This window comes from Octodon degus, unplaced genomic scaffold (genome assembly GCF_000260255.1).
Source record: "Octodon degus isolate 3935 unplaced genomic scaffold, OctDeg1.0 scaffold00045, whole genome shotgun sequence".
Lineage (NCBI taxonomy): Eukaryota > Metazoa > Chordata > Mammalia > Rodentia > Octodontidae > Octodon > Octodon degus.
In genome coordinates, this window is record NW_004524621.1 from 4684543 (window position 1) to 4703612 (window position 19070).

The following is a 19070-nucleotide window of genomic DNA, read 5'->3' on the forward strand; positions in this document are numbered from 1 at the left end:
GGCGGAGCGCGGGGGGCGAGGCCGGCGCGAGGCTCGCTCGCTGGCGCGCGGGAGGCCGGGCTGCAGCAGGGGCATGTGGATACTGGCCCTCTCCTTGTTCCAGAGCTTCGCGAATGGTGAGCGGCGGGCCCGGGGCGTCTGGGGCGTGCAGCGGAGCCGGGTGGCAGTGGTCGCGGAGGTGGAGATGGGGGAAGAGGTTGGGTGTACGGGGGCAGTCTTTGCCTCCTTCCTCTCTCACCCTGTTTCAGTGTCCATGCTTTTATTTATTTTTTCCTTTTAATTAAAAAAATACTGCTATTGCTTGGAGAGGAAAGGAGGTGAGGAGGCGAGGCTGGAAGAGAAACTGCTCTGTAATCATAGCAAGGCGCTTACCTAGCCAAGTGCCAGCCTAACTCCAGCACTAGAGAGCTGGCTCATTCAGAATAAACCAGGTTTGCGGAGAGGGATGAGGGGAGAGCGCCGCTTGGAATATTGCAACCAAAAAGGGGGCACGACATTTCTGGTGCAGGCACTGGCGGGGACCCTGAAGATCGGCTCCTTCAGATTCAAAGCTTTTTGGAGCCTTTAAAACATGCGCTTTAATTCGGCTAGGATTTACCCAGCAGCAGTGAAGGCTTTAGGAAAGATCTAGCCTTCCACACCTCCCCCACCCCCTCTGCACTACATCTTTTTCCTCCCAGCAGTTTATGTAAAAATATGCACTGATAAACATTACATCATCTGAATTGTTGATATTTTTCCCCAAAAAAAACACCTGTATAGTTGTAGGAATGAAATCTGTAAATATTGTTAATGGTCTGTCCTTTCTCATGCCTGGCCAGAATTCTGTTTGGAAATGCTTTCTTCCTGGCTATTTAGAAAGCTATTGCTCTTGACAGAGTCAGACCCAATTAGTAAGTGTGACTGCTGTGGCTGGCTTGTCACCGTGTAAATATGATCCTACATGTATGAATGGCTTCCTTGCACGCCAAGCCGGAGGGGATTGCTATCCTTTGACATTGCCTGGGAGTAGCTAGAGCTTCAATTCCCTGTTTCAAATTGTGGGACACACATCTGCATATAATGCATAACCTGCTGCTGCCGGTGAAAATTAAACCATTACACAGCAGAGGCGGGGTGGGGGGGGTGTCTGGCCCTTGTAAAAAAATATGAGAAGGAAAAGGGAGGCTCTAAGATTTTCCTGGAGATCTACAGGGAAGCTCTGAGCTGCCTCTGCATAAAGCATTTTCTCTGCCTGCCTAGGCAGGGCTTAAGAATCAGCACTCAACAGGCCAAACAAAATGCATGAATGTTGTCCAATTAAAAAATGATGACGAAGAACAGATAGCGCTCAATGAAGAAGGAACCTCCTAAATTCACAGGGAAATGCTACTTTGCTCTCAGATATAACCTCAAGCAAAGTGTTTGAAACTTTCATTTTGAGAATTCCTGGCAGGAAAAAATGGCAACAAGTTCTGACAAGACACCCTCATTCCCAGAGGGTACTGCACCTGTCCTACCTCTTCCTGGGGGAATTTACCTTGGGGGTACATGTGGATCAGGGAGCTAGCTGGCTGCGGTTGTTAGAGGTAAGGCAGCCTTTTCTGCTGCTCTGCCAATGGCAAGTCACAAAAAGACACAAATGCTCACAGATATGTTCCAGGGCCACCAAGCCTTGACGGCCTGGCTCACCTGTCACAGCAAACATCTCTGGACTCCTTGGAAAGGTCCACATTGCAGGATGAAAAAGGGTGTCTGTCTTATGGAGAGATGTGTGTTTTAGGAGGAGAGAGGTTACATGCTTCTGATGGTTAGCCAACTACCATCTATATTTCAGTTCAAGTTATAATACCTGACAAAAATGTAGGGATGAATTAATGTAATCTCTGGCACATCGATGCTATAAATGTGGGTGACTGTTTTGAACGATCATTTCACATCGGTATTTCACATAGAGTCCTATATAGTGATAGGATTGTAGGAAGCTTCAAATAGGCTTCTGTAATATGGAAATATATGCAGAGCCCACCTATGTGCACATATGTTGAGTCCTGCAAATAATGTCTTCAAGATTTTAATATCAGCTTCTAATTAATCATTGTTACTATAATGAGCACGGGTGTATGATACAGGAGAAGCTATAAAAGGCACATGCAAATGAATATTCTACATTGCTGTGGTATGTGTTCTGATCCTGGCTTCCAGGGGGCTATGGCACTATTTTGTATGAAAATGGCTCTCTCTTTATATGATCAAATACTGATAAATTTTAAAAACCTGACCATAAAGATTTTTGGCTCATTCATTTTGCAGCTTTAGAGTTCTTTAAAGAATGGTATTCAATGCACACTGGGCAAAAGATTACAGAATATATAGTCATGTCAGAATGAAATAAGTCCACTTTTCAGCACTGCCTATTTCTAAGACTCTATTAAAAATTTGAAAGCAAATGGCTCCTACTGACATGAAGAAGAATTTTTAAAAATGAAGCGGATTTTTTTGGTCAATAACCGGGCTACCTTAATTTTTTAAAAACATCTGTGATAAATACCTATGGGCTCTAATACCTCAGCTGATTATTGCTGGGCCTCAGACACCAAAAATGCTTGATATGATAAACATTTTTTTTCATTTATAAAAGGTTATGCACATTGACATTCTGGGGAGCTCATCACACATGCCCTATACATGTGCGTTTTAACAGTAGATCACAGCATTTTTATTGCTGATGTACTAGGATGTTTATTTATGTGTTAATAAAAGCCAGGCTGCTGGACAGCCTGCAGAGAGTATTTTGGGCAGAAATGAGAATTGAGAGAGCAGTCTCTTCATGGGTTAAAGGCTTCCAAGTGACCTCACCTGGTAAGGTACAGGGACCACGTTTTAGGGCAGTGACTTACTCTGCAATGCTCAGAAGACCCTCATGGGAGAGCTCCCGGTGGGGTGGCAGGAGTAGGTCCACGCGTGTGCACACTTATGCACACGTCACCCTATGTCTGCCCAGCATGTGCTGCCTTTGGCATCGCAGCCCATTATGGTTCCTTCAGTTTTAACCCTGGCAAGCACATACTGCTTTGCAGCTCTCCGGAAGACCTTAGGTGTGCTCCAGATCGGCCAAGTGACACCTAATCAAATGGGCTCCCTGGCATCTGCTCATGTTACTTCCTGACAGCCCTGTTGTGATAGATGTGCATCCCTGACACTGTGTTTCCTAGAGCTGTGGGGCTTGAGATTTACTGTATCCTGCTGTTGGGGGTCCTGAGGGCGGATGCTCGTGGAAGCCTGGGTGGGTGCGCTGCACCTTTGGACATCGTTGGTTCACTCCACAGGGAATTACCGACCGCATACTGGGTGTTTTATTTAACTGCAGAAGCAGAGCTTTGTAAGTACCTATGTACCTGGGGGCCTTGAAGGTGTTTTTAAAATGTAATTCCCATAAACATATGTAAGCAGAAAATGGGATCTCTCTCTCATCTTGATTAAGCAAGGCACAATTAAGCTTGGAGTTTCAGGGTTCATCTCCACTGCCTAGGCATTTTAACCGAGGCTGCATGCTCCCACAAGATGCACTCGGTTGCAAAGCAAAATGCCAGGCAGACCTTTAATAAATGCCAGCTGATCTACCTCCATGCTTTTCTCTCCTTACTTGGGTTGTCACCTTGGTCACTGCTGCCTTAGGGGACCTCTGAATCCTGGGGCAAAATCAGTGCAGAACAGTATAGTGCTAGGGCAAATAATTTTGACTTCCCAAATTACCTAGTTAGACTCCTAAAGCCTCACCCTGTGTGTAGCTGGCCAGGCCCTTTTTCTCTGATGTGTGCAAGGTAAATAAGTTGCACTAACTGTGCTGCAAGCAGACCCAAGGTGATGTGCATCTAGATGTGAAGTTGGGGACGGGGGCTCTCCTTTTGTAAAGAGTTATGAATGCTGAAGGAGACTGAGATTTTGGGTCGAGGTGGTGTGTTTGTCAAGCATGTGTGCAGTGTGCATTTGTACAATTGAAGGCATACAGATTTTGTAAAATTAGCTGAACTCTATGAGTGAGATTATGGAGGTGGCTTGCACATAAATAATAGGCAGTGAAAAGGAATACGCTTGGCATTAGGCAGAGCCCGCATGGGTATCTTCAGGCTGGGTGGCTGCGTTTCTGGTTTTGCTGTGCCCTGGCCCACCTTACCCATGGCAGACAGTGTCTTAGGGAGCACACACACACAGTCCCGTCTGGGTATTTTCTTGTCAGCCACACTAAAGCACATGCTGGGCCTTGGTGGCCACAGATCAGCCTAGGAGAGAGTGAGGTGCTGCTACCTGCATGTCAATTGTGTCCCCACCACAGGACACTAGTGGGCGGCAAACCTCGCCAGACTCCAGCTGCAGGGCTTTGGCAGAGGGAGGGAGCGCTGCTGCACACAGATGTCGGGTTTCCTAGGCTTCCAGTTCCTCTCTGGTTCTCAGTACCCAGACCCGCGCATTCTGAGGTCCAGCTAAGTGGAGCTCTGGAGCAGGCTAGCAGCAGGCTAGAATTGGTCCAGGCAGTCTTTGTTTTCCATGTAAAGAGAATGACTGTGTGCCCAGCAGTATTTCAAGCCTAGCAGTGCACAGAAAAGAGGTGCGAGTGCAGGGCCGCAGGGTCTGCAGAGGGGTGCCTCGGCTCACCTTCCAAGCCGCAAGGGGCCGGCAGGCAGTGGCGTGTGCACTTGGAGGTGGCAGCTCCGCGCCTGATTGGCTGACCTTCCAATGTCATTCCAGGAGCCAGCTTCTCCCCCTGCTGATGGTGACAGGGGCGGTGGTGACGTGCTCCTCCGCAGTCCCTTCAGATCCTGAGGCTGCGGCCCAGCTGGGCTGGGGGACAGAGCCCTTCCCCTGTCCCCCAGTGAATTGGGCAGCACCTGTTTCTGGGAACCACATCTTAGCTCTTGGCAGTGCAGAGAGCTGGGCACAGAAATCCCCAGCCTGCTACCTCCTGAACCTCTACCTACCCTAGCTAGATCCATGACCTTTTCTTTTATGTTTTGAAAATGCAAGAAGATTCAGAGTTGCTATTCTCTTGCCGAAGGCCCGGTTCAGCTAAGGCAGTGCAGATGGAAGGTTCTTGGCTCTGGGGTGAAATGCCCACACTGACTGGTGTAGTGGGAGGCAGTCTCACAGGCAGCAGTGGGCCCTGGACATTGATTCAGGGGTTGGAGGCCCATGGGGCTAGACACAGAGAACTGCTCCTGGAAATCTGGGTGTCCTCCCCCTCCGACTCGAGGTGAGCATGGTGCTGGCTGGCCTAGGGATGGCCTCTCTCCCCAGACAGGGTCCTAGCAGTGCTCCTCAGTGTGTTCTCAGTACTGAGCAGAGACAGTGGGGGAGAGGTGCAGGGAGAGAGAAGAGAGCAAGGACATCTCCCCCATCCCTCCTTTCCCATCCTGCCGTTCCCGTCTTCTGCCACTTTCTGGTATCCTTCTTATTTCTGCCTTCTTTGCCAGGTTTACCCTTTTGCCTGGATCTCTGATTCTAATTGCAGAGCTGTTTGTGAGGTTGTGTGTGTGTGTGTGTGTGTGTGTGTGTGTGTGTGTGTGTGTACATGCCTTGCAACTTCCCTTACTACTGCCTCTCTTCTGGCACGCTGAGTCGGGGCTGTAGAAGCATTTATTTTCTACAAAGATTCTGGGAGCATTTTCCTCTCTGTCCCAAAGGGATTCACATTTGGAATGGGGGATGGGGCTTCATCCCAGCCACACTGCCCAGCAGAATCGCTTTTGGTGCTGCATGTGACGTGGAGTGGATCAGATGTCTCAGACAATCATTTCATCAATGCGCTGGACCCTTTGTTCTTGAGTAATGTGATTTAAAATTCCTGTACAATGTTTGTTACACCATCACATTCAGGCCAGACGGAAACATCAAATGGACATTTAAGTTTCTGTGATGGCTCCTGGGAATTCACTTCTTCATCAAAGAGCCACCCCGGATATCAAAATAAAGCTCACTTTCTTAGGCCTTGATCATCCTGAAAGGGCACACTGTGGTTTTCTTACCATCCCATGGATTTGTGGGGTTTTCATCATTATCTTATTTTGCAGCTGAACTGGATATAAAAGTTTGTAGCTCATCAAAGTAATGTGAAGGGAATGTGTTTTAGTCATTGTTAAAACTTCAGTTTTTATTCAAATATAAAAATGAAATTAAATGCCTTACAGCTTATAATATTTATCTTCTTTTTTTTTTTTTGGCAATCTGATTTTTTTTGTTTCTGTTGTATATGGCTCAGCACTGAGGATTCTGTTCCAAAAACCATCTGATTGGATTCATGTTTGCTTTTGTAAAGCATCCCGGTTTATGTAAATGGGGGCTATAATTTTGGCGGACAGGGTGAATCAGATCAAAAAGATCGGTGCAGAGGTAAACAGCAGCTACTCCACGAGGAAGAGGCAGAGTGACAGCGAAGAACAAGGCTTGCCTACGCCCTTGTGTAAGTTATTTTTTACTCAGGAGACTGTGAGTAAGACTTAAGAGTGAGCAAGCAGTCCTATTTATAGAAAGCCATTTTTAAATGCAGCGGTAAAGACGCTGAAAGAAAGCGTTGAAAGCCAACACTCACTGCTGGCTGCCCCCAACTCCCAGACAGTGACAGAACCAGGGAGGGAGAGCCAGGTACAGTGTTCCTGTGGATGAACAGGGAGACACCCTGGGCTCTCTCCAGACCTTGTGTGGATGCTCCAGGGGCTTTGGTCCCTACGAGACTTGGGAAGATGGAGAAGGGGGCAGGTGTGAGCGTGGCGCTGCCCCAGGGACTGGGCGTTACCCGTCTGCCCAGAGGATGTGCAGAAGTGTGTGCTGGCCAGGAGACCTCGGCTTGCAGGTTTGGGGGACAGCAATCGCTAAAGAAGAGCTTAAACTGGGACCTTATCATTGTCCTTTCACGTTCACCTGTGATTAAATTCTGCAGTTTTACACTGTGCTACACACACTTCTAATTGTCCAGCCAGCCTTGATGGGCCTGGAGCTACTGCCTTAGGGTGCTTGATTGACATAATGGTAGTGGACCAGCAAGAAAGGGCCTCCTCTCTCTAAGAGGGTAAATAGTTTTTTATTTTATTACCCATATAAGTGAGACTGGGGTAGTTTTCTCTCTCTTTTTTTCCACTTAACATAATATCCTGCAGGTTCCTTAAATATGTACAATTTAAAACATTTTTTTAAAGAAAGAAATAAGAAATGACTTCCTTCCTAGCACTGCACCTTTCCCTTATCACGGTTTCATTTTACTTGTTGGAAGTGGGCCTTATTTTCTATTCATAGTCGGATCTATGTATGTGCAGGGATGTTCTGCTGGTTTACAGGTTGGCAATTGGGATTCGGGTCATGTCTGGGCTTGGCCACAGTCTGATGCTGTGTAAAGCCTTTGCCTTTTCTTTTAGGAAAAAACAATCTGTAACATGGATCGTTTTATAAGCCTTCTGTCCACACTTTGCATGGGCACACTGAGGTGGTGGTGGAAAGACATCTACATGATTTAATTCTTGATTTTGACTCATGAGATTTGATTCTCTTAACATTCAGATATAGAAATAGAAGGCAGCAGCAAGCCTGCCCACGCAGAATGTACATGAGTCCTCGCACTGTGCACATACAGTGGAAGTCAGTTTATAGTTCCTTCTATATATTGAAACTGTCTCTCGGTTGTTAGGTCTGCAAAATAATGGTGTGACAGTTTCAGTCCCGGGGTGGCCTCAGGGTCCCCACAGCTTCTGGATCTTCATAGGTCACCATGTAGTCTGCTCCAAGCGAGGACTGGGCCCGGGGTGCTTGGGTCACTGGACAGAGCAGCCGGCTGTCTGAAGTGGAGGATTGTGGTGGAGACTCTTTCGGTCCCCTCTCTTAATCTCAGTCCAGGCTGACTGTTTTGGGAGCCTTGCTTTTTCACTCATGCCTGGACCGCAGGGTGAGGGGGCAACTCACATGATTTTATCACAAGACAGGCAAGCATGAAGGTGCTGAGAACCACTGCAGTTTTATATGCACTTAAAATGTATTTTTCCTTCTTTCTCTGTGGAGGAACTGACCTCTATTTAGGAAACTTTGTATTTCAAGTAAACATATTTTCTCATGAGAGAAACTTGAGATCTATTTCTGCTCTCCACAGTAGCCCTGCTGTGGTGTGATTTGATCCCGAGTTCCCACAGGACACTGAAAGCCCCAAATCCCAGACTGCTTAATTACAGTGTTTATTTCTTAATATCAGCTGTGGAGCATTTTTTAATAACTGATGTATAGCTGCCAGGGAGAAATAACAACACATTGTGATATTACTTGTGAGACTGCAGGGATGAGCCGAAGGCACCCAACAACAGCGAAGGCTGTGCCCTGTGAACGGGGCCACTCAGCACCATGGAGAGGGCGCCTCGCGACTCTAGTCCCTGCCAGATTTTGGCATTGACAGTTCCTCTAAAGGGTCATCCTCTGCTTGCTTCTTTGGGTAGTGAAAAGGAAGTGCATAAGAAATATGAAATGCTCTCTAAGGGCCAGGAATATCCTCCTGCAAGTTATTTAACTTGGCAAGCCCAGCTAGGGGTCTCTGGTACCTTATTGTGACAGCAGAGGCTGAGTGGGGTAGCTAATTACAGTGTGTGTGTGTGTGTGTGTGTGTGTGTGTGTGTGTGTGTGTCTGATGGCTAATCAGAACCAGTAACTCTTAACTCTTTCATGACTGATGTTTTACAATAGGTTGAGTTGTATGTTTATAGAGAAATTTTTGGATAGAAAAAATGTTGACCTAGAAAGGATCTTGGTGCCACTTAGGTACTTAACTTTGACCAGTAATTAATTCATCTGTCTGTGAGAGCTCATGTCACCAGCCAGACCCCTTGTTATTCATAGTCACAAGAGACCGTGTGCATTATTTTCCTGGCAGTGGGATAAAATACCCAACAGCCACGATTCAGAGGAGGAGAGCTTTAATTTGGTTGATGGCTCTGGGAATTCAGTCTGCAGTTGGCTGGTTCTCAGCAGGAGCATCATGGCAGAAGGTCATGGTGGGAGAACACCACTCACTTCATGACAGCTACAAAGTAGAGAGAAAAGGTGGGCACAGTGGCTGGAGACACACCCTCGAAAGGATGGAGATGTACCCAGTGACACACCTTGCCCAACCAGGCCCCACCTCCTAACAGCACATTTAGCTATGAACTGATCACTGAGTCCATCCACTGTTGAATAGAACAATGCTGTGAGTAGAACATCACCTTCCAAAAGCCCCACCTCTGAACCCTTGAGATGTTGGAGAGATATTCTAGATTTAAACCATACCCCTCCATGTACCATAATGTCATCATTGCTGAGATTTAGAGCATTAGAATATCGTGAAGGCTTCAAAGACAGTGGAAGCAAAGTTTGATAGGAAGAACAGGACTGTGGAGGAGGAGGAGGTTGAACTACTACTCGCTTCTGCACACCTTGGATAAGAGGTGTGTGAGTAAGGAGGGAGGGCTTTGTCTGTTGATGCCTTGGGCTAGGTTCTAGGTAGTGCCCCTCTGTCTGGATCCTCCACCCCTAGTACGAGTCAGGAGCCCAGTTCTCAATGCCTAGCTTGGGAGAGGAAGTTATGTTGTGTTTTTCTGGTCTTCCCATGAGAAACTCAGAAGTACCCTGGGAAAGGGCTGAGGTTGAAAATACTTCCCAGGTGTTTCCAATTGTGGCATGTGCCTTTGTCATTTTCCTTACCATTCCGGGAGTCCCCCAAGTTACAAATCACTGTTCGCTACTCTGATCGCTGGAATAGACTGCTCCTGTAGCCTGACTTTGGATCTTCTGGCCACATGGCCTGTGATCCATCTTCACAGACACAGGTGCTCCCCGAGAAAGGGGCTGCCTGATTCCTGGTTGAGGGGCAGGCTCAAACATGAGCCAGGCAGTTGGCCCAGGAGAGTCCAGCAACAGCATTATACTGTTGGAGAGCTCCATGTGGGGCACTGATTTATGGGAGGGGGTTTTGATGCTGAGTTAGGATTTCACTGAGTAGCAAAAGAATGTGGGCAGCTTTTATGGAGGTTGGTTGTCTATGGCCATACCACCTTTATTGTGCCTGATCTCTGGTCTGAGGGGCACTGATGTCAGGAAAGGCTCAGGGTAGAAAGGGAGGCATAGAGGATCACTGCTGGCATGATCCTCATAGTGTGACTCACCTGTGTGTTAGTCTCTCTGTCTCTGTCTCTCTTTCTCTCTCTCTCTTTCTCACTCTCACTCTCTCTCTCTGTCTTGCATGTGCATGCATACATTCTCTCTTGCTCCCTCCCCTTGTACCTATCTCATTTTTCTTCTTATTTGAACATATTTAATCTTCTGGTTATTAACAGCAGCTGCTTTGGTTATGGATGTGCCTGCAATGGAGTCACATTGACCCCTTCTCCACTAGGCACTGGTGTTTGTAGCACAGAAGACCTTTGAAGCTCAAAGAGGCCATGTGGCTCCAAGACAGTGGAAACCCATTTGGTTCCTCCACTGAGCAAGCATAAGAGATGCACTAGGACAAGCGTAGTGGTGCCCACCCTCCATCCAGCAACTCTGGGTGAGGCAGGAGGATGACAAGTGCGAGCCCATCTTGGGGAGCCTGGTAACTTAGGAGACAGTGTCTTAAAACCTCTGAGAAGGGTTGGGGACGTTGCTCAGTGGGAAAGCCCTGACTTCACTGTTGACTTTCATTGCCACCCTCAGAAGCTTCCACGTGGCTTCATCCATATATTAGCACCCAGGCTCATTTGAAAGCTGTGCGTGGAGGGCTATGGGATTTTTGGCTCTGTGGATTTTCTCATCCTCTGCTCTTCTTTTAGGGAAATGATTGCATGTTGACTGTATTTATCACAAAGGTATGTCATTAGCAAGGCTGTCATCTGCAGAAGAGCGAAAAGCGTATGTGGTTACATCTATATTTTATTTTATTTTATGGTACCAGGGATCGAACTCAGGACCTTGCACTTGCCAGGCAGATGTTTATATCCCTGCTCCCTATACCTGCATTTTAGACCTTACCACATATATGTTAAAATCGAGGGCAGTTATTAATGATGGAATGGAATAATCTTTCAAAACAGTGTGTCCTTGATTTTTGAACTAAAATAGACTCAGATGTGTGCTGCCGAAAGGCCTAAATTCAGAACCTTAAAAATATCTTTTTGTGTCCCAAGATCTTATTTTAGATAATATTAAAAATAACCTTTCCCATCTAGGCATCTTAAGCAAGTTTGATGTTCTACTCCATTGGACATGTTACCGTGATTTGCTACTGAGATGACCCCACAGCTCAGCCATTGTGAGTTTCCACTTAAGAAGAGAAGGGGTGAGCGCCCCCGTAGCTGACGGCCCACAGTTCTTGCTTACTCATCTCCCACAGCTGGGTGGATGATCTGTTTCTTTGCAAGAATAGGCTCTTACACTTATGCACCTTCAAAAAAAAAATTCTTAAAAGGGAGAGTATTGTACTAAGAAGCCGTAAGCCCCGCCTAGGGCGTGTGTGGAAGAAGACACTGGTTTAAAATAGCTTCCAGGTTCTCTCTGATGCTGAGGAGCCATGGAGCCAACAGAGTCTGGCACAGACTGTTCCCTTTCCATTTTCATCTGGAGTAGGTCACCCTTTCTTAGCTCTCAACAGGAAGAAAGGGCAATATATATTTCCATCATTGGATTCAATAAGCTGCCTGAGATCCAGAAGTAATTGTAAATAGTGAATGACTTTCTTGATAAAAAATCAAAACTAGAGGTTGTGTGACTCAGATTTATTATTAGGACAAATCACCTTAACCCCTGAGAAGATATTTATTCCATAATTTTGTGTTGAGTGCTTTTCCCTAGAGGCTCCATCGCCTCTGGGGGAGGACAGCTCTTCTCAGGGGCTACCTCCTGATCTGGGCGGTGGGGGTCGCTGGGCCGACTGGAGTGGGGGCTGAGAGGTGGGAGTGCAGCTGTCGGCAGATGGCTACTCTGCATCCTTTTCTCCTTAAAAATGGAGAGAGAACAGCAGCACTGCACTTGCATGTACTGAGCGTACAGGAAGGCCACGTCCCCCGTGCTTGGGAGGCCTTTTTAAAAACTAAATTTAAAGGCACATTTATTGTACAATCTACTTACAGAGAAGAGAGTAAAAATATAATAAGGACCAAAAGAAGTGGGGGTGTCAGCCCTTCCTATTTATTTTGCAAGTGTAGGCAAAACTTTCATATCACTGAACAGTCAAAAATCTAAGACTGTTATCTCCATGTCTTAGAATGCTCAACCATGTTCAATTAAAATGATGACTGTCTTAAGGAAAAAAAAAACCTCACTCAACCTTTTTGCAAATCTGTATGTTACTAGAGTCTGAGTAAACCGTATCACTACCAAATTTTAAAGATTTTTTTTTTTTTTTTACTGTGAATTGAACTCAGGACTTTGTGCTTGCCAGTAAAGGATTTTTAAACTAAGAGGCCACATGCTTCCTGAACCTGGGTGGTTTGCAAGTGGGGATCCGGCCATCTCTCCTCCTCATGTGCTTGAGCAATGACAATGTCTATGACAGTTTCTGGAACCAGAGTGCTGTACCCCACTCGGGGCTGCCCTGGGTGACAGGCGTGTCTTCCTCTCAGCAATGCAAACCTTGTAGGGCTTTCTGTGATAACAAACAGCATGCTGCAGCCCGGGTGCCGTAGGTTCACTACCACTGCAGGGGCCAGGCCGGCACTGAACGCTTCTGCTGAACGGCACCAGCGCAGACCCTGTGAGTCACTACAGGGCTATTATAAAGTGCCAGAAAAGAGCAAGATACAACATATCATGAACTCTGTGGAACTAAGCAACTATTATTTTGTGCTCATTATTTTTAGCAGGTGGCAATGTTAACAGGATCTCCTTCATCATTTTTATGACTTGATTATTTTTATGAGGAGCAAGGTCCTAACAGATTCTGTCCTATAGTGAGATCAGTGGTTTTCAGCAGAGAGCAGTTCTGTGCCTATAGGGGAGTGTAGACCAATGTCTGGTGATAAGGCTGTGTGTGGCAGCCCTGATAGGGCTTGCTATTGGCAGCATGTGGATGGAGGCTGGGGATACCGCAGTGGTCAGTGCGCTGCCCCGATAAAGAATTGTTGGGCACTACTGGCTAACAGTGCAGGGGGTGAGGGGCCCGAGCTAGCCAGTGTAGAGGCTAGTTGCTCTGATAGAGCCTGTTTGTGCTTTAGCAAGGGTTCTGGGAGAATTTTGGTGAGAGGTGAAGATAGATGTTCCAAAGGGAACTTTATCTACCATTTCTTCAGCTACAATATGGCTGGCATAGGTGACTCTATTTTCTATGTCTTTCTTTTCTTTTTAATGGATTAATAAAAAAAACCAAGTCTATGTTCTGTGGTTCATCACCAGGGACATGGGTTCAGGGGGTCTGCTGAGTCCCTTTAGCTACTTCCTGTCCAGTGAGTGAGCCAATGAGCATTTGATCAGATGATGGAACCAGAATGCAGTCTGTGTACTGGTTACTCTGAGAGCATCTTCTCTTGCCTGGTTGCCAGGTCTGGAGTACTCTGTCCCACGGGCTGCGGAGGGCCGTCTTCCTGTGGCTGTGGATTCTTGCTCCTGGGGTGCTGCATAGCCCCTCTGCTGCCTGACACAAGGGACGGCCAGGTCAGAAGACCAGACCAGAGAGAAGGGCCAGACCAGAGAGGCTACTCGAAACATGGAAACCTAGTTTCTTTGATGTGGAAAATGCTTGAAGAGGGTGCATACGTGTGCAGAGAAAGTGGCTGAGGCAGGGGAGGCGTGGTCTGGGCCTCTTTGTCCTCCCTCCTAGGCATCACCTTGGGGAATGCTCCATGTATGTGGAGGCCCTTGGATGCTGTGCTTACCTCAAGTTTGTAGTTCCATGAAAAAGCACTGTATGATTTTATTTTGCTCGTTAAGAACATGGTCTGAAGTGTTTGGTACTCTTCTAGTCGCCATTTCTTCAGTCTGCTTTTGCATGCCGAGGGTTGAGGTCGGAGTGACGTGGAGGTTTGTTGAATGAAAACATGTCTGAGCTTTCTGAGGTAAGACATTTCAGATGTACTGCACAGACTGTGTGTGAGGAATAGTGATGGTAATACTGTTGTGCTGTTTCTTTACTCTAAGACCAGAGGGGGTGTGGCTCATGATGTTCCCCAGGGAGCTCAGCCAGGCTTGGGCTGTTCTGTGTCCTCTTGTTTTTCTTCTCCTTGTGAACACAGTGAGGTCATTTTTTCTATCCAGGCACTTTGGCCTGGCTGGAAACTGCCACCATTCACTGACGAGTGGGTTCCCTGTCTAAGAACTGCTGGGCCATAGGAGAGAGAATCCTCAGGAAATGTACACAAGCGTGCCTAGCGTTTCCTCATCCTTTTCTGAAAATCACAGGATCTCACTCATGGAAATTAAAATCTCTTGGCTGTCTCTGGAAGAGGGGCTTGTGCTTGTAATTCTCTCCATTATAAAGGAAAAGAGTTAACACTTGCTGCACCAGCCCTGCCCTCAGGCGCACTGAGCTGCCACCCAGACCAAGGCATAAGGGTGCATGCCTGTAATCCCAGTGCTGGGGAGGCTGAAAACAGAACTGGTATGAGTCCAAGCTGTGTAGTGAGACCCTGTAGCAAATACATAAAAAAAAGTAAAATAGCTAAGGAAAACTCCTATTCTTTGAGCTCCTGACATAAGTAGACATCTAAGTTACCATGTGACATACAGGAGGTTGGTCTCCAGTAGTGATAACAAGGACAGTAGTAGATGACGTTTGGCATTTGTCACCTACAGTGGGGTAGTACATTCAGTGTGGTGTGCAGAGCATTCTGATATGGCCCACAGCTGGGAGGTGAGTGTTAGTATCACTGAAATTGCAAGGAAGGTGCGATTCCACACAGTGCTCACGACTGTTAGAGAGCAGAATGAAGGCTGCACCCGTCACCCTTGAGTGGATGAACAGGTTTGTATCTTGGCTTCACAGACAGTGAAATTATATTTGGGGATTCTGAGTTCCACCTCCTGGTCAGGTGACATTTTGATTCCACATAATCTGGGGTCCTCTGCTAAATTATCTGCACATCAGATCTTCCTGAAAATGATGACTTTAACTTTTCTTTAAGGTTGAGCAATAGAGAATCACAAGGGCAGGTGAGGTATCCAATTTTAAAAACCAGCATGCAAATATGGAAAATTTGTCTTATCTTTCCTTGCCACTTATTATGTTAGGTGAGGGAAGGACAGGTTAATTAACTTTTATCCGCTTCAGTGGTAGCACTATTTCCTGGTGCTGTATCCTGTTTTCAGAAAGAATCTGAAGGAGGGACAATGCATATATTGCATTCATCTGCGTGGTAGGCTTTTTCCCCAACTGTGAAGTTTGAATTTGTATTTGTCTTTAAGATTATTATACTTCACTTATTCTAAATTGGCCATCAGTTTGTACAACACCAAAGTTAGAATAAAAATATTTTGCTAGGGAGATGAAGGAAAGAATTAAGATGAGTCATGCGCCCATACCATCGCCTCATGAGGAGTGAAGTCGTTATATACTGCACGCATGTGCTAATGAAAATAAGAATTAAACAATGGTCATTAATTTAAAATATTCTTAAAATTCCTAATTGGCACTTGGATGTGGTGTGGACTTGCTCGATGTATTGCCTTAGCAGGTGGTTGGGGAGGTCAGGTCACTGTCTGTTGGAGGAGGCTTCTTTGCATGACAAATACATGGTGTAGGTGGGGGTGCTGTGTCCACAGAGCTGTGGCTGGAGCCACTACAGAGACTCCACAGTGAAGGAGACTGCCTGCATTCGTGTCCACCCAGCCTTCTCAGGGAAGCTCCAGCCACAGATGGCTATGTGGCTTCCTCTCGCAGGTTAAGCACTCTGAGGTTTACAGTGATGGTGATGTCTATAGACTCACTTTTTTATGGAGTATTGATCGAACCTATTCATTCTAATTGATGACCATTGTCACGCTCTTATTTGTTTTAGGAACTGTGATAAGTGCTGTATTTTATCATTTCATTTAATCACCAGACAAGTCTTTGAGATACATGTAATTATTGTTCATATTTTTCTCTTGGGGAAAATCAAGGCTGACCAAGGTAAAATGAAGCCTCCAGCCAGTGACAGAGGCAGGGTTTGAACCTGCCTCAGTGCAAAATTTCATTTGATCTTGCACCTTGCTTTTGGGGCATCTTGTCAACCAAAGAGCTCCTAACATGCTGATTCCTGAGCACCATAGTATTTTAGTGGCAGTGTTTGGAGGCACTGGAACACAACTTATACCAGGGAGTCAGGTGGATAGAGAACATTGTTTCCCCAAAGAAGATGCTAGGAAAATGTGACTTGTGTGGGAGTTCTGAGGTTGGTTTTAATTGAAGTCTCTCTGAAATTCCAGACCAGGCTCCAGCGTATTCCTGTACATGCGCTGCCTGCGCTGTGTGCTAGCATCTGGTCGCCTCCCCATTCCCACACCCAGGCATCCTCCCTAGCAGTTTCCATGGTGAACCCTGCAGATTTCAGGTAATGATGCCAGGTAGGTATCTCAACACCTTGTCTAGGACACCGGTGGTTCCTTGGCCTTGTCCTTCACTTTCTTGCTGACTTACTTTCCTTGGAAGCCATGTCACCCAGTGCTCAGGGGTACCCTAAGTCCTCAGGTCTCAAGATGAACCCTATGTGCTGCTGTCCCAGAGCAGCATGCTTGCAGGAGGAATGTCATACACTGCCATCCCAACAGGGGCTCTCAACCTGGACCCCAGAGTTCCCATGGGCTTGGGCTCTGCTCTCCGCTCCTCATTCTTGCCCTGGCTGTGACCTGTGTCTGCATGGTGCTCCTGCTCCCCAAGCCCAGACTCCCCCACCCATTCCGATACTCCAGCCAGGATCTCATTTTATTACTGAGAATTCAGAGGAACCTGGAGAACTACTGGACTGGCTCCTCCAGCATCTTCGCTGTGGAAGTGTCTATACCTGTTCTTTCTGTCAATCTGGGCCTCCACGGGAGAGGGAGGGATTCAGTGTCTTTCCTGAAGCCCTCCTACCTCACTGAACATGGAGCCACTGTCCACACCTCAAACACTGCAGCCACATCTCCATGTCTTCCATTCACAAGGACAACAAGTCACCAGTTGGTCTGTGCATACTTCAAAAACAGTCTGAACTCAGTTCTCTGCCTTGTCTTTCAGTCCCACACATGTCCTCACCTTGCCACTGAAATTGCCTGTGGAATTTGCTGGTGAACTCTGTGATTCATGTCTTCACCTTGTCCCACCTCTTGGTGGATCCCTGTCACTCCCTACTGCCATTGCGTGGACCCTGGACGCCACAGCCTCCCAGCTTCCTTTCTGCAGCCCTAGCTGCTACCTCTCAGATCTTTTTCTGACATTTCCCCTGTGGTCAGCCTGCTCCTGCTTCATCACCTGGGAGCTTGGTCCTTGTGATTGCCCTCTTCTGCTCCATTTTTACTTTATGTAGGTTTTAGTTTAGGCCAAGGCTTTAAAGCCATCTTCATGCAAATGGTGCTTCACATTCAAATGCCTGGCTCTAGCTTCCCTCAGATCCACCGAAGACTTGATGTCTCCCCATGAGAATCTCAGGCACCTCAGAGCCCACTCTTCAACCAAGACTCCTGGGCCTTCACCCCACGCCTGCCTCTCATGCACCTCGCCACCCACACTCACTTCCTGCTTTGGTCACTGTGGAATCCTTGCTCGTGCCTCTCTGCCCTTCGCACCACCAGCACAGGTTTCCTCTTCCACCCTGCTATGCTGGACCCTGGCCATGTCCTGCTGCCAGGGACCCCGAGGTCACAGCCAGAGTGAGGGCCTGAAATCGGAACCAGGCCTCACCAGTCCTCTGGTCAGAGCCTGCATGGGTCCCTTCCCCTCCACAGATATATGGTGCTCCCTGTGCAACCTCTGAGGCTTCTTGTTGCATCACCAGTGGTTATATGGGATCTCAGCTCCACCAGCTACATCACACCCATCCCCTTCCACCGTCATGGACTTTGCTGTGGCTTGCTGAACTCTGTTTTGCCTTGCCCCTTCTATTCACAGCTTGTGGTGCTGGGGACTTTGAGCCAACTTCTCTCATGCCCTGCTTTTGTGTTGCACTTAACTTTAGCCCAGGGGCCCCTCCAGAGAGGCTCCTGGAAATGGACCTGGACATGGGAACCTCAGCCTCTCTCCTAGTTGTGCAACCAGTTCCCTGCAACTGCTGGGAGATGGAGCAGTGGGTGGTCCCCTTCTGCTCCCCAGCCTGGGCAGCCAGGCCTTGTCTGTCAGACTATCCTCCATATTCTAGTCATCTAGCACCACGCTGCATGGGTTGTGGGTGCGAGGAAGCCATTGCTGGTTGAACTATCACAGGAGAAGCAGGGTGGAGCTTGGCAGCCCAGTGCCATGGCAATCTTTGGTTCTACTTCATTTGACTTTTTTTCTGGTGTGGTGCCAGTTTCTCCATGTGGAGATTTGGATGTGTGCATTTACTGAAAAGTCAAGAAGCATTGTACCTGAGTATTTTCGACTCTGTCCCTCCACAAAGGCGTAGCAATAAGAATACCTTATATTTAAAAAAGGAGTTTGTTGAACATTTATGTAATATGCAAAATGTGACTCATACTTCAGGAAATACAAACCTATTTGGCTTAAAAGTTTTCCAACATGTATTTACTGAACATCTATTTTTTGCTTCTTTTATTTTACAGACTGTCCACCCCCGGGGTGGGTATAGCACTCACACCCACTGAAATCAGTGAGTGGGCCGACTTAGTAACCACACACACCAGGTCCCAGCACCACACACCCTAGATCCCAGCACCACACACCCCAGATCCCAGCACCACACACCCCAGGTCCCAGGGCCACACACCTCAGGTCCCAGCGCCACATACCCCAGGTCCCAGGGCCATACACCCCAGGTCCCAGCACCACACACCCCAGATCCTAGCACCACACACCCTAGATCCCAGCACCACACACCCCAGTTCCCAGGGCCACACACCCCAGGTCCCAGGGCCACACACCCCAGGTCCCAGGGCCACACACCCCAGGTCCCAGGTCCCAGGACCACACACCCCAGGTCCCAGCACCACACACCCCAGGTCCCAGC

The 19070-nt window shown here is 47.4% G+C and overlaps 1 protein-coding gene across 1 annotated transcript in view; it reads left to right on the top strand.

The window, feature by feature from the left end:
• Window positions 1–7: 7 nt before the first annotated feature.
• Window positions 8–19070, top strand: part of Dscam (DS cell adhesion molecule) — a 643291-nt gene continuing 624228 nt past the window's right edge. The window contains exon 1 of the mRNA XM_004631794.1: window positions 8–116. Coding sequence (XP_004631851.1) covers window positions 74–116 — 43 coding nt within the window. The 5' untranslated portion in view covers window positions 8–73. The remainder of the gene's footprint in view (window positions 117–19070) is intronic.